This window comes from Dipodomys spectabilis, unplaced genomic scaffold (assembly GCF_019054845.1).
Source record: "Dipodomys spectabilis isolate Male_0828 unplaced genomic scaffold, ASM1905484v1 ptg000066l, whole genome shotgun sequence".
NCBI lineage: Eukaryota > Metazoa > Chordata > Mammalia > Rodentia > Heteromyidae > Dipodomys > Dipodomys spectabilis.
The window spans coordinates 10,408,329-10,429,894 of NW_024870743.1; the positions used below are offsets into that span (position 1 = coordinate 10,408,329).

At 41.4% G+C, this 21,566-nt stretch overlaps 1 protein-coding gene across 2 annotated transcripts in view; it reads left to right on the forward strand.

The window, feature by feature from the left end:
• Positions 1 to 15,612, forward strand: part of Kcns3 (potassium voltage-gated channel modifier subfamily S member 3) — a 34,992-nt gene extending 19,380 nt beyond the window's left edge. For both annotated transcript variants that reach the window (XM_042680771.1, XM_042680772.1), the window contains 2 exons: positions 1,144 to 1,321; positions 13,601 to 15,612. In XM_042680771.1, coding sequence (XP_042536705.1) covers positions 13,660 to 15,135 — 1,476 coding nt within the window. In that variant the 5' untranslated portion in view covers positions 1,144 to 1,321; positions 13,601 to 13,659 and the 3' untranslated portion in view covers positions 15,136 to 15,612. The remainder of the gene's footprint in view (positions 1 to 1,143; positions 1,322 to 13,600) is intronic.
• The last annotated feature ends 5,954 nt before the right edge of the window (positions 15,613 to 21,566 follow it).

Genomic DNA, 21,566 nt, shown 5'->3' on the forward strand with positions numbered 1-21,566 from the left:
TCTTCATTATCACCTCTGCCAGAAGTGGAAATTTACCCCCTCTGAAATGCAGGAATATATACCCAGGGCTTGCTCTTCCCCTGGTAGGACAACTTGGACTCTATGCCCTCTAGCTGGCTCTGCTTCAGCTGCTGTACATTATCAGGAAACTTACTTGTTTACTTGCTGAGCTCTGGGGCTGGACTCAAGAACATCTAGTTCAGGGGTCCCAGCACTGAAGGTAATACCCTGAAGATCAGGAAACCACGAGGAATGTTTGTTTAATGAGTACTGTAGCCAGAGGCATGCTTTTGCTCTGAATCAATATTTATTTCTCCTCCTCCCTTTTGGACCTAGTGTAGATTAGAAAACATGAAAATCAATGGATGGATGTTAAGATGCTCCTACAATTTGTGAGGGTGCATCAACATGAGACAAGACTTACCTGGTTGGGAATGGAAATGGTTTTTGATTTGTTTAATTTAGTCAGAGAGGAAAAACTGAGCGTTTGTCTTTCTGTTTGTTTTGGCACAAATTTCAAGCTCCTTGGACCCATTTGCACATGTGCATGCGCACTGCACACACATACACATATACACTGTACACACATACATCCCACACATTAATTAGAAGACTCTGCATTAGTACCTGTCATCATTTCCAGTCTGTGAAATCTGTCAATGGGCCAATAGAGAAAAAAAATGGAATGTATCTCACCTTTGAAATCTATGGATTTCAAATTATAGCAACAGTGTTAATTTTATTGGAGTTCCAACCCCTGCAGAAGCTGGACTCTGAAATGGATTAAAATATGTTCATTTAGAAGCTTACAATATATATCTTGAATGAACTGACTAGAAGACTAACATACCTGTGAGGAAACCATGTGGGAGATGAGAGTTTCTAGTGTCCTAGATTATTTTGGCTATTCCCTCAATCCATAGTGATGCTTGAAACATTCTATTACAGTCAAGTTCTGAGAGCCCTTATACCTATTCATATATTCAACTGGAGCAATGATTTCAGAGGAGGAAAAGAATATCACCTCCCTGACAATTTCATGGGGCCCTAAGGCTTACATGCTCAGAGCATGGAGTCTGTGATAGAATTCTTGGCTATGTTTCTTCCTTGGAGTTACAACTCAGTGGATGGTTTCTTTTTCAGGTGAGAGTGATTTCCCAGCCATTGCTTTGGCTTGCATAACCAGAAGACAGGCTTGGCTGCTCAATGCCTATGTGCACCCCACATTCCAGTGAGGGAAGAAGGGTGGAGCTTCTTGGATGACGATGGATGTTCTACTGTGCAGGATGAAGGCAGAGTGTGTGACATCGCCACCACAAAGGTAAGAGTCACTTCTCAGTGTCACTTTTCTCTTGACAGCTGTTGTATAGCAGAGGAAGAAGAAAATGAACAATACAGTATAGTAACATGAATGATTAGAACGATTAGGTTATTCTCTGGATAAAATCCATTGAGCAATTGATGTGAGTAGTTGAAAGAGAAAGGGCTGTGCCTGGAAGGGTTGGATTAATGTTGAGTGATGTCTTAGTCCATGTTTGGAACATTCTGTGGCATACATGTAACATCACTAGTATTGTGACATGATTCCTCTTATTTGAGTCCATCTGGCTAAAAAAATAAATGCCCTAGAACTTATATTGGTGTAAGTGTGGCTCAGGTTACAGAAGCATATGTTGTGGGAAACAATGTTTAGTGCATGGTAGAATGGGTCTAATGAAATTTGAGCTATTTTTACAAATGTAAAAATCAGAGTTTCCATATCTTTGTACAACCCTGGAGGCTATGTCTATACTGTACCTCTGCTCCCCCAAAAGAACTATATAATGCATCCTATCGACTTAAACAAGGATAGATAGTTCAGCAAGGTCCTGAACAAACCCTGCATTTGCTCGAATGAACTATTTTGGCTGCTGGAGCATTAAAGTTTGCCGTACTTGGTCTGGAAGTGAGACTCTTATTACTAGACTGTGAACAGTAGTTAGCATAAGGGCTGTAGCTATGGAGAGGATAAGGGATGACTTTCTGATGGCTGCTCACTCCAACCACTGAGCTCCTACACAGAAGGAGTCGGCTGCTCGCCTCTGTAGCTACAGCCTTTTCTCTTTTGCTCCTTCCAATCTGTACAGCCTATTAAGCACCTGTCACAGGGTATTCTAATGTCTTTTATATCATCCTGTGAGTGATGCTGATACAATGGCTTATATTAGGGGTGCCGGAGAAAGTGAATAGAAGAGGAGGCAGAGGACAGGGAACTATGAATTGATCTGGGTCCTTTCAAATTCTCTACAATTCCTTCTCTTGACTACCAGAACCTTGCTGTTACAGACATTCATAAGTACACTTCTCCATATAATGGAGTACACATAAGTGTACTTCTCCACATAATGGGGTTCCGTTGGAGAAGTAATGTGGCTAGAGATGCAGGGTGAGCAGCTCCTTTTGGGGAAAAGTCTGTATTTTCCTTATTGAAAAGTGGTCCCCTGTGAGGTTTTGCCTTTTATGAATAGGTCAGCTTTCTGGCTATCTGGCTCACTAAGTTACTCAGCCTTCTGAGCGTCCCAATGCTTGGAGATGTGCTGTGTAGAATACAGAGATCCCTGGAGTTTCCAGAGAGGAGAAGTCATACACCAAGCAGAGATCTAATAGGGCTAGCACAGAGCTAATACTGCTGTATGGATGGAAGGAGCAGAAGAGAAAGGAATGAGGCAAGAAGGGGGAAGGAAGGAAAATATACTATTGCATTAAGCCCTATTGTTGTTGTTTTGATGTTTTTTGTCTTTTTAGCTTCTGTGTGTGTGTGTGTGTGTGTGTGTGTGTGTGTGTTACTCAGGACTGAACTCAGGGCTTCACACTTGCTAGGCATACTTATTTCTACTGAACTACCAACCCCTAGGTCATATTTTTATTTTTATTCTTTTAGTTTTTATTTTACTTTTTTTGGTCCAGTCGTGGGGCCTGAACTCTGGGCCTGGGCGCTGTCCTTCAGATCTTCAGCTCAAGGCTAGCACCCTACCACTTGAGCCATCTTGAGCCACAGCGCCACTTCCGTTTTTCTTCTTTTTTGCTTATGTGATGCTGAGGAATCGAACCCATGGCCTCATGCATGCAAGGCAAGCGCTCTACCACTGAGCCATCTTCCCAACCCATAGTCTTATTTTTATACTTTTACATTTTTGTGACTTCCAGGTTATTCCTCATTTAAAAAATTATTGTTATTGTAAAGGTGATGTACAGAGGGCTTGCAGTTGCAAAAGTCGGGTAAAGAGTACATTTCTAACCCTAAGATATGTATTCAAATGTTTTTTTCTTTCAGGAGATTGTTTCTGACACATAAGATTATTTCTTTGTTGCTTTGTATGTCCCTCCCCCACAGTATAACCCCTGCTTTCACTGTATTTGATGTCGGTATAATTTGTGGAGGGGAAGGGAAAAAACAAATCTTTTAAATAGGGATACAGGTGGACCCATTGCAACAATGAGATGTACAAGTCATTATGTTGAAAAATGAACTTTACAACTTTGGTGGGTGGGGGAGGAAGATTGGGTGGGGGTTGGGAGGAGGATGGGAAGGGATGGGAAGAGGAAACAAAGGAGGAGGCTACAATGTTTGATAAGAAATGTACTCATTATCTTGCCCACATAATTGTAACCCCTCTGTACAGTATTTTCACAATAAAAAAAGAAAAAAAGAAAAAATTAATAAAAAAAGAGTACATTTCTAAGCCAGGTGCTGGTGGCTTACGCCTATAATCCTAGATACCCAAGAGGCTGAGATCTGAAGATTGCGGTTTGAGGCCAGCTGGGCAGGAAAGTCCTTCAGAAAGGCTAGTAGTGGCATTGTGACTCAAGTGGTAGAGTGCTAGCCTGGAACTAAAGAAGCTCAGGGACAGTGCCAAGGCCCTGAGTTCAAGCTCTAGGACTGGCACACATACAAAAGAATGCATTTCTTTTTGGATAATGTCAGCCTTACCCTTGCTCTCTCCCAGTTTTTCCCTCCCATCCCTGCCCACAAGTTGTAAAGTTCATTTTCAGCATTGTGTCCAGTGTGTATCATTGCTGTATTTGTTTACCCTTTGTCCCTCCATTTCTGCCCCACCTTTACACTCTCCAAAACATATAAACAAACAGGACAAAAATAAATTAAAACAAAAAATAGGAAAGAAGAACCCCAAAACTCTTGTTTCCATTTCCTGGAGTTCATTTTGATAAATATTACTTCATATTCTCAGATGTGCATAAGCAGTGTGCCTTTCTGTTCCTCTCCTGAGAGTATCCTCCTTTGGTCTCACTGTGTGTGAACGGCCTAGAGATCTGTATCATTTATTATATCCCAGGGCTCATGATGTTCAGGGTAGATGTCTAGGAGTGGAATGTCTGGGTCACAGGGAAGATCTGTTCAGAGTATACATGTCACCAGCAGTGTAACAGGGTTCTTTTCTCCCCATATCCCCACCAACGTTTGTTATTCAAGTTCACAATGTTGGAAAATCTAACAGGGTGAGGTGCAATCTCAAAATTGTTTTATTGACTTTTCCTTTATGGCCAGGGATGATGAGCATTTCCTCATGTGTTTCTTTGTCATTCTTACCTAGGTTACATTTTTAGAGTAAATTTTTACATAGGTCTTGTGAGTCATGGTTCCAAAAAGACTTTTGCATTTGTTATTTGTTTACTTTAATCCTGGGATTTGAACTCAAAGCTTCACGCTTGCTAGGCAAGCGTTGTACCCACTTGAGCTATAACCCCAATACTGCATTTATTATCTTGTCATTGAGTTGGGTTTGGCATTTCATTTCACAGTTGAAGAGTCTTCCTTGCCACGGTCACATAGCTGGGAAGAGACAATTCAAATATTAGTTTCCCTAGGCTTTGTCTCTCAGTGTTTGATATATCTTTTGGCTCAGTGTGAATAATGGAACATAGTGTGTTAATTTTGTTTCACTCATTATATAAGAGTTTGGTTCAGGTTATGAGTGTTCTGAAATTGGGTGGCCTAGGAAGCCAGGGAGTATACCACGGGTGTGTTGCCAGCCTTGGCCCATGCTTGGCAAGCATGTCAAATACAGAAGAGAGCTAGAATGGAGTTTTGTGGCTTAGTTATCCAGTGGGATTCACACTTACATCAAGCTTCCTCTGTGCATAGGGATGGATAGCTCCTGGAGTCAGTGGTCCATGAAAGGGCCTTAGGAATATCCAAGCAGTGCTGTTCCTAGGAACAAAGATTCCAATCTGAAAGGCTCTTGGAAGTTTCCCATGTTTTACATTCTGGCTTTGGTCATGTCCTTCCAGATTCCTTGCAAGTACTATTTAGATGCTATAAAACCATCCATTCATGAAGGCCTGAACTCAAATCCATTAACATCTTCATTTCTAAATGCACAGGGAGGTGGAGGCTCCCATGTAAGGGGAAGGGACTGGGGAGATACTGGTGTTGATTGGATTGGGTTTAGATTTCAGTTCTGTTTGTGTTTACGTGATTTTATTTGGTATTTTCTCACGTGAGGTTACTAATCTGTGTTCTATTACTATAATAAAATACCCAAGGTCCAGTAATTTATGGAGGAAAGGATTTGTTTAGTTCGAAAGTTTTGATGCATTAGAGGTCGTAGGATAAGACAGGAAGCCAGGGAGAATAATGCAGGACTCAGCCTTTTTCTTTTATACCAAAAGAATTCCCTCCTGGGGGTTCCACAAGAATGACCTTGATCCCTTCTGGAGGCCATGCCTGCCTGGGCATAACCTGTTCTCATCAGATTTCACCTCTTAGGATTGTTGCCCTGGGAGTCTTCTAAAATCTGACCCAGAGGATCAGATGCACATGGGTATTGGGATCCTGGAGGACAAGGAACATTGAAAACATAGTACGCAATGTAGTTGGAAGTTGAATTTAGCAAGACATACTCTTTTTAAAAACCCAAATGATTTTTTCTTTTGCATTTACCACAATGAAATGAAACTTTTGGATGGGTGCTCCAAAAAGATTACAGTATTCTTGCTGAAAATGGCCTGTTTATTTTTTCCTTTGATGAAATGAATTATATAGATTTTGTTTTGAAAAGTGGAAGGCAAAAAGAATTTAAGTATCTATTGACTTTTATGGAGTTGGTTTTAATGTATCATTCTACTCAATAAGAAAAGCTGGCTTATCCTTTCATTTTCTGAGAAAAGCAAGACTTATCAAAGACAGCCCTAGATGTAGGTATATGTGCCTCAGTCAGCTTTGATTTATATATAATATAATTATATTATTTTTTGAGTAGATTTCAGAGAATGAAGACAGGAGAGGAGGAAAGGAACTAAGAAGTTTTGGGGTTTAGACGTGTTTATGGCGAGCTCAATCAATGTAGTTTTTCTCAGTTGTCAGTGATGGTCTTATACTTTTTTACATCTCCTCCTTCCTTCTCCTTTTGCCATCACCAAGAGGCACAGGGTGGCTGAATATTCTATGTAGTTTTTCTCACTGATCGGACTTGATGGTAAGCAGGAGAATCAATAGATTAAGTCAATGTCTTCCTCAGTGGTAGAGGGCTTGCCTCGCATGTATGAGGCCCTGGGTTGATTCCTCAGCACCACATAAACAGAAAAAGTTGGAAGTGGTTTTGTGACAGAGTGCTAGCCTTGAGCTGAAGAGCTGAGTGACAGCACCCAGGCCCAGAGTTCAAACTCCATAACCGACAAAAGAAAAGTCACAGCTTTGCTGAGATATATTACATGTCATATCCTTAAACCATTCAGTTCTGTTGTTTTAGTATACTATTTAAATGTTAAGTTTGTATAACCATCCTATCCCAGAATATTTTTACCACCTTCCACAGAAACCCAGAGCTATTAGCATACCCATTCTCTCCTTTGCTGTCTCTTAGCAGCCACTAATCATCTTCCTGTCTCCACCAGGTTGCCCACTGTGGATATTTTGTAGATAGCCATATAATACATAGTGACATTTCAGTCAGTGGCAATGCATATATTGTCTTGATTTATGTATACATGTGGGATCAACCTTACATTCTTCAGATAAATCCCAGGGGGATTTATGTGCTTGGCTTTTGTTTACTTGTGTTTTGTTGTAGGTTTTTGCATCTATGTTCATAAGGAATATCGATTTATAGTTTTATTTTTCCTTTACTTTTTTCTTCTCTCTCTCTCTCTCTCTTTATGGTAGTAGTAGGGTTTGAATTTAGGGTCTCATGCTTGCTAGGCAGGGACTTTACTACTCAGACATGTCTCTAGCCCCTTTTCCCCCCACTAGCTGTTTTTGACATAGGCTCTCACTTCCTGCTCAAGCATATGCCAAATTCATAATGAACCCATTTTAGGACTGTAGCAGGGATGACAGGTGCATGCCACTGTGCCCAACTTCTTCCACAAAGTTGGAGTTTCATGGACTTTTCTATCCAGGGCCGACCTGGACTGTGATCATTCTAATTTCAATCTCTTGCATAGCAAGGATTAAAGTTGTACCACCAGACCTGGGATTAGCTATTCATCCAAGGATCCCTTGCTCCGTTTTCATGAGAAGCTTTATTGCGTTATCTTGGTATGATAGAACTCAGGATGCTCATTGCTTCTATACAAATTGTCTTCACTTTTAGGTTTTGCAAGAAATAGACTAAGACAGATTTATGTGCAGGTAGCCTGTGGGCGTATGTCCTTGGGATCAACATCTGTGGGGATGGAGTGGAGCAAGACAGGGCAAGAGTGGGCTTGAGCTGTGGTGTGGTTCCAACAAAGATTTTAGCTCACTAGAACTGAGATACTCACCTTTTAAAGGGTGCTAGGTCTTTTTACCTCTCTTATGAACATGGCATTGGATGTGGGCTGGCATGGAGAAGGATTAGGATCTGGAGCAAGGCAACTGTGTTTGGATGAGAGTGATTCCCAAAGAAGGACTTAGCTGAAGGAGTTAGTGTTAGCACTCTCAGTAGGTGTGATAGTGAATGCTTCAGTTCTGAAGGGCAGATCTAGGTGACTATGAAGCAGTGTGCATCCGGCCATTTGCTCTAGGCCTTTTTAGTGGTCAGGGCTAGGAAGTAAGATGTTCCTTTGCAGCAAAAAATTCATATTGTCATTTCCAGTCCAAATTCGGGATCAATGGGATTTCCTGTAATTTCTTTAACTTTTACACCCAAAATCGCAGGAGAACTTACTGATGCCAACTGAACAGTTTATTTGCTTTATCCTATGTGTGTATGGAAGTTTCAGAGTAATTATATCCACACGATTGCTAAACATATTTTAAAATTTCTATCATACTTCTTTTGTTCTTAGGAATATATATATATATATGTATATATATAAGTAGGGATGTGTTTTAGTGTATATTGAGATCATTTGTTTCTCTGAATTTAAGCCATCAACTTGATGCATAATGAGGTTTAATTTTTATGAAATGCCTTTTTGATATTTACTTAAAATTTAGAAGGTTTCAAAGCTGGACTTCCAACTATGTTTTCAAAAGCCTGTTGATTTTTCTTCTCCATATAGAAAATCCTTGTATTATTTTTTTGGTTGATGTACTTTCTGTGGATGTGTGCATGCATGTGTGTGTGTGTGTGTGTGTGTGTGTGTGTGTGTGTGTGTGTGTGTATGTTATACATGCATAGGCAAATATATACCTGTATGTACATGTACAGGTGTGCATATATATTTATAATTCTCACTTTTTGGATACATTTTAACAACCTATTCTGTAGCTTGGTCTTATGTTTTCTCACTTACTCAGCCAAATTATTCTAGAAACTACACCGCTACATTGCATATTGAGGTGGACTGTAACTTTTTTTTTCAGCCAGTTTTCTACCAACGGACGTTTGAGTTGATTCCAATCATTCACTGTTTTTGTTTTTTGCTGGTCTATGGTTGGGCAATATTTCAAGGCCTATGTCATTTTGCTACATGTTGCCAAATTCCTCTCCTTAGGAGATCTCTTTCATTTTGTATTCCCTTCACAATGTCTATGGAGAGTGGCTGCTTTCCCACAGAGGGATATTTAGTCTTTTAGTTGTTTGTAATTTGATACATTAGGTATAATGTTTCAATATAGTTTCAATGTGCATCTTTTTTTCTGTGAACTGTTTCCACCTCATCAATTTCCTTTTCTATTTTTATTTTATTTTCTGTGTTTTGAGTCAGAATTAGAAGTTATTCACATTTCTGGGTTATAAATGAATTGACCAATATCTTCATCAAGTAACTAAATATCTGTATCTATATCTATACTCACATAGATTGTATATATACAGCCATCCTTCAGTATCCATTGCTATTGGTTTTAGGTCCCTATAGACACACAAATTTGTAGTTGCTCAAGTCTCTAATGTAAAGTGATGCAATATTTGCACTAAACCTATGCATATCCTTCTATATATTTTATATATTTGAGAATACTTGTAATACTGTCTACAATAGGAATTCTACTATCTATTGAAGTCTGTTTTGTTTAGGGAATAATTTTCCTGGAATATTTTTAATCTGCAATTGGTTAAATCCTCAGATGTAGAAGTCATGGTCATGGAGATCCAAGTGTGTATATAGAAAGACATGTGTGTATGTGTGTGTGTGTGTGTGTATATATGTATATATATATGTATATATATATATATACACACACACAAAGGTGTATATATAATAAAATATATATAACAAATGTATTGTAAACACATAATATATGTATCATATGGAAACAGAAATATATGTAGACAAATCTTTGGACCAGTAGAGTACTGGGCTGGTCATGAAGCCCTGGATTGGGTTTCTGTCTCGATCTGTACTATTGTTGCCTAGTTGTCTCTTTCAGTTCTCAATTGACCAATCTCAGGATGAGGAGAAAGGACAGTTTGTAATTGCTATAAGACGAGCTACATAAATGGATGCTTTCTTCACTGTGTAAAAGTGGGAGTGGAGCTCTGTCATCAGTCCTTAGTCAGCTTCTGTAGGCAAGACTCAGCCAGGGAAGCCAGTTTCTACTTGGTAGGTTGCAGCTTGCCTTCTGAACTAAAGCAGTCATTCTGATCCTAAGAAATGCTTTACTCCCCCTGTCTTCTGAAAGTACCATAACCAGAGACCTTTGGTTTAATGAAATGTATGGACTTAGACTCTCCTTCACTGGTGTGGAGTAAATAAAATGCAAGGAGGACATGGACTGACATGGGTGACAGTCATGGTGTTTAGAGGAGTCACTGTGGAGACACTGGGAAACAGACCACACATTTTACAGACCACACATTTTGTAGACCACAAACAGACTCTAGCTTTCTAGCTTTGTGGGCTTCCAGGACAACAAGATGAAACATAACCTACTAGCAGATAACTTCCATTAAAGTCAGCTTAGCTAAATGAGCTTCTTGGAACATTTTACCCTTCTACTTGCCATGAGCATAGCTAGCTTTCAGAAACCTAAGTTACATAAATATTTGGATCAAGCCAGGAGCTCTGACTTAGGCCTTTCAAAAAAGATACTTAATTTAAAAAACAAAACCAGAAGTGTGGGCAATCAAGCTTTTAGAAGAGGACATTAAATCCTTTGAAGTTATGTCAAGCTATGCTGTGTCTCTAGTTTTATGGGACACATTTAGTGTTGGTGTTTTGGGAGCAAATACCCATGTATTTATTGCTTATTTTGTTTTTGTCAGTCATGGGGCTTGAACTCAGGACCTAGGTACTGTCCCTGAGCTCTTTTTTGCTCAAGGCTAGTGCTCTACCACTTTGAGCTGTAGCTCCACTTTTGGTTTTCTAGTGGTTAATTGGAGATAAGAGTCTCACAGACTTTCTTGCCTGAGTTGGCTTTGAACTGTGATCCTCAAATTTCAGCCTCTTGAGTAGCTAGGATTATAGCTGCGAGCCCCCAATGCCTGGAAACACATGTATTTCTCATGGCTATAGAATTACTCATGATGTGGAAGGCAGAGGCTGTGTTTTAACACTGTATCCTTTCAGGTCAGGAATCTTCTCTCACTGATACCCCTGGATTTCCAGAGCATCAGGGAAGAAACATTCTGTCCTGACCTTCTGCTTTCTTTAATGGAGTTAAAGGCAGATTAGGTAAATGCAGCCTCCTTAGCTTGTCTACATCCTGGTCTTTTCTTTCTCATCCCTTGTCAAGTCTCATCAGTTGTACTTGATGAACATCTCTTAATCTGGTCACCTGTTCTTTGCATGTACTCCCACCCTGGGAGTTTGAGACTTGCCTCTTCTTTCCTGCATCTTTGCAAGATACTATACAAACACTCTATTTTTTTTTTTACCTTGCTGTCAGTGGACTCATTGTCTTGATGATTAGTTTTATTTTTTTAGGGGGGGGGTTGGTCATGGGTCTTGAACTCTGGTCCTGGGATCTCTCTCTCAGCTCTTCAGCGCAAGGCTAGCGCTTTACCACTTGAGCCACACTACCACTTCCGGTTTACTGGTTTAATGGAGGTGAGAGTCTCATGGACTTTCTTGCCCAGGCTGGCTTTGAACCACTATCCTCAGATCTTAGCCTCCTGAGTAGCTAGGATTATAGGTGTGAACCACTGGCTCCTGGCTGATGATTAGTTTTTTAATTTATAAAGGAAAGGAGTTTATTTTGCTTAGAGTTCTGGAGGCTGAGAAGCATCTAGGTTGGAACTGGCAATTAGTAAGATCCTCGTACTATGTCATGATACCAAGGGCAGAAAAGCGAACCTCACTGGGATCCACCTAAGTCATGGTCACAATTGCAACCATGCTCACTTGTTGGTTAAGACCCTGTAGTGGTCTGGCTGACAGGATAAAAGTCCAGATTCTTTGGATTGATATAATAGCCCCTTCATCATTTGCCTTCTGTCTGTCTCTGATACACTTGCTGTAGTGGGACACCATTTGTCCACTTTGGTCAGCTTTGCTGGGTCTTTCACTACCCAAGCTGTTTTGAAACTTCAGAGTTTCTCCAGAAAGAGTCTCTGTACTTTTCTCAATAATCCTGAGCATACCTTGACTGGCCTATGTTGTGTTTCTTACCCTGGATTACTGATTATAATAAAGAAGAAACCAAAGGCAGACAGAGTCTGTGTATTGGAGAGCCTGGGTTAGAATCTTGGCTCCAATTTTCATTTACCTATTGTGTGATCTTGGACTCGAGTCCTCTAAGCAGCCATTTTCACCATCTGCCTTCCTGATAGTTTTGGAAGGATTAAATGACATTTGTGAGTTAGTCACCTAATCCTACCTGATGAGAACTCCGTACACGGTTGTCTGCTATCCCTTCATCTGTTGCACCCGCTCTGAGGAAGCATCATTGAATTAATGAGTGATGGTCAACAGCCTTTACTTCTTTCTTGAGAAATAGTTCTGGTACATCCTGATTAGTGTCAGAATTAAAAATTGGCTATGTGCTTGGTCAATGAAGACTCTCTAGAGCGAGACAATCATTGATGAGAGTTGTTCAGGAGATGTGAGGAGGGGAGGGGTGGCAGAGGAGTGTTTCTGTGTTGTGACATTGATAGTACAATTAACTTGAGAAGGTTTCCTTGGGGCAGCCTCTTTCCACATGGACATACCTGAAACACCATCCGAGGAAATGTAATGATAGCTCCAAGATAGTCAGTACTTAAAGGTAGAGAGATAATTATATCCTCTTGATATGCTCAGCTTTATAGGAAATGAGACTCACAAAAAGAATAACTCAATGGAGCATAAAGAGAAATGCACATCGTTTTTATGAGCTAAGTTTTCAGTGGGTAGGCTGGGGGCCAAGTGCAGAGGAGATTGCCTTTTCTGTACCCTGAGCCAGGGTACAGGGAAGAGAAGGGCACAAGTCTGCCATCAGCTAGCCCATCACATCAGAGCTGTGCATTCTCAAACATGGGGGACCTCTTGGTCGGGACTGTAAAGACATATGTATTGTGTAAGTGATCTAGAGTGTGTTGGCGTTTGGGCATCAGAGATGGGAGGTGATGTTTGACAGCTTAATAAATGATGAAATAGGAATCAGAATTCTCAAGAACTCTATAGCAGCCCTTTTTGCTTTCTGGAAAAGTAATAGATCTTTAAAGTCAAGCTTTTTGTTTGGTCAAGCACCACTATTGGGGCTTGAACTCATGGCCTGAGTTCTGTCCTTTAGTTTTCTTGCTCATGGAGTCACAGCTCCATTTCTGTCATTTTGCTGGTTAGTTGGAGAAAATGAGTTCCAAGGACTTTCTTCCCTAACTGGCTTTGAACAGCAGTCTTAAGATCTCAGCTTCTTGTGTAGCTAGGATTACAGGTGTGAGCCGACAGTGTCTAGATTCAAACTCAGCTCTTTGAAAAAGTATCTGTTTTGCCTTTTTTCTTATCAAAATATGTAATCATACATATGTTATATATGATATATATTAATCTATTTTATTTATATTGTGTTTATATATTTTATGCAATAACATTATACTGTATTTATATTTACATTTATTTTATCTTATCTTAATATATAAATATAACCATATATATTCACATGAACATATATATGTATGCATATATATATATATATATATATATATATATATATATATATATGGCTTTGCTTTTAGTGTAGCCCATCATCCTGGGAAAAAGAAGCTTGAAAAGTGAAAGCTGGGACCCAGTATAATCCTATTTATGTTCCTTCAAGGTGCTGCATGATCTGCCTTGTCTCCCTTCCCAGCCAGCACTCCGCCTCCTGTGTCCATCATGGTGTTTGGTGAGTTTTTCCATCGCCCTGGACCAGACGAGGAGCTTGTCAACTTGAACGTGGGGGGCTTTAAGCAGACGGTGGATCAGAGCACGCTCCTGCGGTTCCCTCACACCAGACTGGGGAAGCTGCTTGCCTGTCACTCTGAAGAGGCCATTCTGGAGCTGTGTGATGATTACAGCGTGGCCGATAAAGAGTACTATTTTGATCGGAACCCCTCCTTGTTCAGATACGTATTAAATTTTTATTACACGGGGAAGCTACACGTCATGGAGGAGCTGTGTGTATTCTCCTTCTGCCAGGAGATCGAGTACTGGGGCATCAATGAGCTCTTCATCGACTCCTGTTGTAGCAGCCGCTACCAGGAGCGCAAGGAGGAAAGCCACGAGAAGGACTGGGACCAGAAGAGCAATGATGTGAGCACCGACTCCTCCTTTGAAGAATCCTCTCTGTTTGAGAAGGAGCTGGAGAAGTTTGACCAGTTGCGATTTGGACAACTCCGGAAAAAAATCTGGATTCGGATGGAAAACCCAGCCTACTGTCTATCGGCCAAGCTGATTGCCATCTCCTCTTTGAGCGTGGTTCTGGCTTCCATTGTGGCTATGTGCGTCCACAGCATGTCTGAGTTCCAGAATGAGGACGGGGAAGTGGATGACCCCGTGTTGGACGGGGTGGAGATTGCCTGCATCGCCTGGTTCACCGGAGAGCTTGCCATCCGGCTAGTTGCTGCTCCCTGCCAAAAGAAATTCTGGAAGAACCCTCTGAACATGATTGACTTTGTGTCCATTATTCCCTTTTATGCCACGTTGGCCGTAGACACCAAGGAAGAAGAAAGCGAGGACATTGAAAACATGGGTAAGGTAGTCCAGATCCTCCGGCTCATGAGGATCTTCCGAATTCTGAAGCTGGCCCGGCACTCAGTAGGCCTTCGATCTCTCGGAGCCACGCTGAGACACAGCTATCACGAAGTGGGGCTGCTGCTGCTTTTCTTATCCGTAGGAATTTCCATCTTCTCCGTGCTGATCTACTCTGTGGAGAAAGATGACCACTCATCCAGTCTTACCAGCATCCCCATCTGCTGGTGGTGGGCCACCATCAGCATGACAACTGTGGGCTATGGAGACACCCATCCTGTCACCTTGGCTGGCAAGATCATCGCCAGCACCTGCATCATCTGTGGCATCTTGGTAGTGGCGCTTCCTATCACCATCATCTTCAACAAGTTTTCCAAGTATTACCAGAAGCAGAAAGACATTGACGTGGACCAGTGTAGTGAGGAGCCACCAGAGACGTGTCATGAGCTACCTTACTTTAACATTAGGGACGTGTATGCGCAGCGGGTGCAGGCCTTCCTTGCGAGTCTGTCTTCTGTGGGCATCGTGGTGAGCGATCCTGAGTCCACAGAGGCTTCAAGCATTGAAGACCATGAGGATGTTTACCAAGCTGCATCCTTGGAGAAATGCACAGTCAAATGAGCAGGGACATTTGTGCCTGTATCTTGTGTCCCTTCCCGACATTAGGTTAACAGAGCTTTATAAACCTCAATGGGTTTGTTAAAAAAAAAATCATGTAATTCTCAGGGTGTACCTTTTAGCCATAGTTGGACATTCATTGCTGAATTCTGAAATGAGAGAATTATCTTTATTTTTCTCAATTAAATGCCTTGTTCTGAAATTTATTTTTTACAAGAGAGAGTTGTGATACGGTTTTGGGGGAAAAAAAAGGTAACTGATATTGGGTGGGATTAGTTGCTACGGCTTGTATATCATTCTGTGTTTGTCATTTACTCACATTGAGCTAACTATAACTTACTGATGAGTAGAATCAGAGGCCCAGCTGACTGAAGAGTACATGCATGTAAGATCCACAACATGAGACAATGCATGTAAATCCATGTTCATGTTCTAGGCATGGAAATTAGGAGCCCAATAAACGTCCTAATTCAGTACGGAGAATGTCTTGGATGTTTTTATGTCGAGAAAGTAAGCATGCATGTGGTTGGGACATACAGATGAAATATGAACTCTTTCAGATATATTTCCAGCACATATTTTTATTTTTGGATGATACTGGGTTTGCACTCTGGGCATCATACTGAGGCAGGTTCTCTACTGCTGAACCATGCCTCCATCCCATTTTTGCTGATTGTTTTAAAGATAGAGTCTTTTTTTTTAAGTAAGTTTTTTTTTTATTGTGAAAATACCATATGGAGGGGTTACAATTACATGAGCAAGGTAATGAGTATACATATAGAGTCTTGTTCCCTGTTCAGGCATGATTCTGGACCACAATTTTTCCCATTTTAAGCTTTCTGTAGTTGCTGGGATAATAGAAGTGTGCCCCTGTGTCCAGCTTCCCTCCACTGAGCTGGAGTCTCTTGGACTTTTCTGCCCAGGCTGGCCTGAAACTGCAGTCTTCCCATTCCAGCCTCCCTGTATTTTAGGCTGACAGCCATGTGCCACTGTTGCCTTCTATGGGGTGAGAAAGGGTCTTGTGAACTTTTCTGCCCAGATTAGCTTCAAACTGTGATCCTTCTATTCTCAGCATCTCAAGTATTGGATTTTATAATATTGAAAAATATTGTTGTAATATTTTCTGCTTACTGCTAGGATACATAAAACCCACATCACCTGAAAATTATCCAGAAGAAGATAAACCTACACACACTCACAGTCAGAGACCCATTCAGGAGGTGGAAGGAAGGAGGAATACACAAACACAGGGATGTGATTTATTATGGCCAGAGGAATGAAATGTAAATGACCAAAAAAGCTTTGCCAACAGCTCTAAAATGAGCCAACGTTTTCAAATCACCGCAGAGGTGTGATGGCTGCATCTTACATAGAATTCCCTGAGTACCAAAGGAGAAATTCATAATCATTGTCAGCAGTGACAGAGCAATTCCACCCTGTATGGGGAGAACTTAGTGGTAGCCTTCATTTTGGCAATCTATGGCTCTGCTAACTCACCTTGTCAGGCTGTCTGCACTGTTCTTTCCCTGTGCTCTTCTGGATGGAGGAGCCACATGGATTTATTTTCCAACCTTTAATGCTTAGGGATGTGTTTCAAAGAAGGATGTTATCAACGTTTTCGCTCTTCATTCCTGCTAAAGTGCCAGTGGCTTTTGAGGTGGACTTACTGAAGCAAGGCGCTTAAGTTTGATTTCTTTGGGTGATACTGGAGTTTGAGCTCAGGATCCTAACACTCAGTTTGCTAGCTCAGCTGCTGCTCTATTACTTGAGCCATGCCTCCAGCCCAGCTTTTTGCTGGTGAATTGGAGATGGACTCTTTTAGACTTTTCTTCCCAGGCTAGCTTTGAACTGAGACCTTCCAGACCTCATTCTCCTGAGTAGCTAGGATTCCAGGTGTGAACATCAGCTCAGGTAGAATCAGATCGCTCTTTTAAAGCTGGAGCTTTATTATATGTATGTGTGTCATCTATTGCTCAATTGAAAAAAAACATGTTTCTCAAAATTTTCTTTTGATGTTGGGATAAATGTAGTTTTGAGCCATGGCAAACTTTACAGCCTCATTTTATTAAGCATTTCCTAAGTAGTAGTGAATTCTGCTTAAACAGTGATTGTACTAATATCCCCCCCCTCCCAATAATAATAATGGGTGAGTTCACTGAGCCCTTTCCCTAGATGATCTCATTTATTTTCAGTTTCCTAATAGCCAGGGTGAATTACTGTTTGCATTTGAAGCTGTGACAATTAAGGCAGACAGGGACAGTAGTTTGCTTAAAGTCACACAGTGAGAAACAGAGTTGGGCTCTGAACCCACAGAGTCTGGGCGTTGAACTGCCATGAGAGAGCGGATGTAAGGAAACATAAAGAGATAAGAGAGCAGCCAGCGCTAGTGTCAGAGTTTGATTTTTCTAGTACGTGAGTCAAAGGAATAATGCTGGCTTGTGTACCTGTGCTTTCCTGATCCAGAAACTAAGCACTATTTTTTTTTTTAATGGAGACAATTATCTAGAATGTCCCTAGAGCTGGAGCAAGGCCTGGAGGATCCTCTCCTTGAGGATACCTAGTGGCAGACCTGGGGGAAAGCTGTGACTACATGCATTCAGGAACGCCTCTTGACTGGTGGGAGCTGAGGGGGATGAATAGGTCAAAGCGCTGCCTGTGCTTATGTGGATTCCTGGAGCAGTTTGTGTGTGGCAGTACCTTCCTCCTGGGCAGGACCAGCTGCAGTCTCTCCCCCAGAACCTTCTCATCCTGCTCCCTGCCATCAGAATCAATACCATCACAGACTCTAGTGACAGGTTTTTAGTGCCTTGCATTTAACTGAGCGCATCCGTTACCCATAGCCTCTTGTCCATTCCATGGTGGGCCCTTCATTTAGGAAAGATGGAGTCAGTGGCTAAATCCTCACTACGCAGGGATGCTGGGAAAGCCTGGGCTATAAAAGCCAGACAACCCAACCTGACGTCTAGTAGTGGCGATTTTTGTGTTGCTGGTCACAGTGGGGCCAGCTCAGGGACTTTTATTTTAGGATGCTTTCAAATTCTTTGTCTCTTATTTGTGACTCCTTCCAGTTCCTCAGATTTATTTTCCTTCCTTCCTTCCTTCCTTCCTTCCTTCCTTCCTTCCTTCCTTCCTTCCTTCCTTCCTTCCTTCCTTCTTCTCTTTCCTTTCTCCCTTCCCTTCCCTTTCCCTTTTCTTTTCCTTTCCCTTCTCTTCCCTTTTATTTTCTTTAATTTTCTTTCTTTGCTCGTCCTGAAATCTGGGAACTGCTTCCGAGCTTTTTCACTCAAAGCTAGCACTCTACCATTTAAACTACAGCTCTACTCCTGGCTTTTTGGTGGTTAATTAGAGTGTCAGGGACTTTCCTGGCTCTACTGGCTTTGATCCAGGATCCTCAGATCTCAGCCTCCTGAGTAGCTAGGATTACAGAAGTGAGACACTGGTGTGCAGCTACAGGGGCTTTTATGATATTTCGATGATTTTGAAATCAGTCAAGGACCTATGCCAACAGGTGGTTATTCTCCTTCCTGGCCTAGTGCCAAAACAGAAAAGGAGGGGGAGAGAGGAGGGGGTTGGGAAAGAGAGAGAGAGAGAGAGAGAGAGAGAGAGAGAGAGAGAGAGAGAGAGAGAGAGAGAGGGAGGGAGAGAGAGAGAGAGAGAGAGAGAGAGAGAGAGAGAGAGAGAGAGAGAGAGAGAGAGAAATTGGGAAGCTTCTTGGAGGAGGTGAAGTGAGCTGTTTGGGGTCTGGCTCTCTGGGAGTCAGTTAGCTGTTGGGGCCACTGGATAGGTAGTGCGTTGCCAACCAGCTCCCACCTCCTGCCCACAGGCTCAGCTTGCTGATCTCTGCCTCCGTGGCATCTCTTTCTCCCCCTTTGCTGTACTGCACACATTAGTGTAGTAAAAGTGTCTCTCACCTTTAAATGTGCTGACAACCCCCACAGGCACCCCTGCCCCGCCCTGAGAAGTGGGGAGGTAGTATGTGTTGTAGCTTTGTTTGCTCTTCTTGTTTTGTTTGCCAGAAATGTTTAATCTTTTAATAGCTTTTGTACATGACTAAGCTCTTCTTCATGTGTCAATTTTATATTTAACCCAAGTGTTTGGGGTTATGGTAGGCCACTCACTGCCATGGAGTCTGTAAGCTTTGAGACCTGTGTTGTTTCATGGAGATGGATGGTTATTACTCAAGAGTATTTTACTATCATTCAGGGAGTGATTTGCACCCTATAGAATTGCCAATACCTATCATTTTTGACCAAGAATAATAGCAATCTCAATATGGTTCAAGTTAGTGCTGAGTTTGCCTTGTGTTAGTAAAAAGCCATTTCTCAAGCTCCTAGACAAATGTATGAAAAAAGAAGGAAGGAGGGGGACCTGGGACCCCCGATGCCTCTCACAGCTGCAGATCGGGCCAGGCAGCTCCTCTGAGTTTGTTTTCTCAGATTGGAGGTCAGTAGACTGATTTTTGGGATCCTCTCTGTCCTCACATTTAACAGAACTTATGTTGTTTCCAAATTGGCTAGTTTCCCCTTTTCCTCTTTGCTTATATTATGCATGTTTATAATAAAACCTTTTTTTTAAAACCTGCCATTTAATTTTCCCTATCTTTTCTGCCAATTAGAGTGCTAGCCAATGAGATTTTTTTTTTTATTATTTGGGGCATGTGGGAGTTGGCAATCTTAAAAGTTCAGTTAATCAAAATATTTGAAAATCTGGCTGTGATGGAGTATATCTATAAGCCCAGTTTCTTAGGAGCTGGGGTTAATAGGATTACAAATTCCAGGCTAGACTGGGAAAAAGTAACACTAGACGCTCTCCCCCAAACAAAATAAAATGAAAGGCTGGGAACGTAGCTCAAGAGGTAGGACATTTGTCTCACAGGATCCTGTATTTGAAGCCTAATACAGAGGAGGGAGAGACAGACAGAGATAGAGAAGAGAAATTTGCAAAAGGTCATTAATTTCCATAGGTCTGGTGACAGGGGTGAAGGCACCTAGAACGCCAGCAGGAGGTTGAATAAGAGGGCTAGTGCATCAATAAACAAATGATTTCAGTTTGTTTTCAAATCACTAGTGGCTTAGTCTTGGTCATTTCAACATCTTCACTTTGTCCTGCTCACAGAGAATGCCAAAGCTTTGAGGAATACAGAGAAGAGATGAGCGGAAAGAGAAAAGGCAGGGAGACCTTAGACAGCCAAGTACTGCATGCAGCCATAGAATGTGGCTGGTGGATGGAACGTAGGGATGGTCTTCCCTGATTCCTGTTTCACAGTGAGGATCAGGAGTGGATCGCCTAAAGCAACACAGTGACACAGAGACCAAATCCAGACCAGAACACAGCTGCAGCTCCAGGCTTCCTTCCCTCCCTGGTTATTATTATAACCATTTTCAAACATGTGCGAAAGTGTCACACATGGCTTCGTGTGCCTCCATGTGCCTGTCACCCAACTTCAGCAGTGATGATCTCTGAAACTTCATTTAGCTCTCCCATGCCTCCTTTCCTCCCCTCCCTGTTTCTTCTGAAGAATCTTTCATCATGTCATTGAATCCATAAATATTTCAGTAGGCATCAAAAGGCAACATTTTTCTGAATGCGATTGCCCAGCCATTAATAAATAAAAAAATGTGATAATTCCTTGGTATGATGATGCATCTATTATAAGAAAATAGTGTGTAAGCACTACTTTCTAGGTATTTGACATTTCTGAACATCGGGTTCAGGTAAGACTTCTAGAAATCAAGTACTAAGATATAGTAGGAATAGTGAGTCTCAAAAAGAAATTAAAATGATTTCTGCTTAGATTCTCAAAGTATCTGGGATGGACATTTGTTTTCTCATTTAAAAAATGCCTCCCAAGTTTGCAAGGACATTCCTTTCCTACAGCTTACATTTAAAAGAAGTGTTGTGAAAGGAAATTTCATGTTCATTTGTCTTTGTTTTCGTATTCACTGAAGGTAGAACTAACTACTGACTTCTCCTTCAGTAATCAATGCCCTCTTCAACTTATTAGGCTTCTGTTTGGAGCTTCCTTCTTCTGCTATCAAGCAACACAGTTTTAGCCAAGTGTAGTGACACATGATGCATGCCTATAATCCCAGCTACCTGGGAGACAGAGGTAGGAGGGTTGAAAGTCTGAGGACAGCCCAGGCAAAGTTAGTAGCTAATTTGTTTCAAAAGCCAAATTAGAAAGAACAAAAGTGGGGCTGAGAGTAGAGGCCTTGCCTACCATGAGGAAATATGTAGGCTTAATCTCTAGTACTGGAAAGATAAAAACACAGAAGTAAAACAAATCCCAGTTTGGAATGAAACAAAAGAAAACAAAGCTTCATTCACTTTACTTTTTCCAGGAAGGTAGAAGAGAAAAAAATTAAAGTCCTCCAACTTGAGTGAGAGCAGTTTTTCAATGGAGAGTTTAAACTGAGATTATTGGTTTCTTGTGG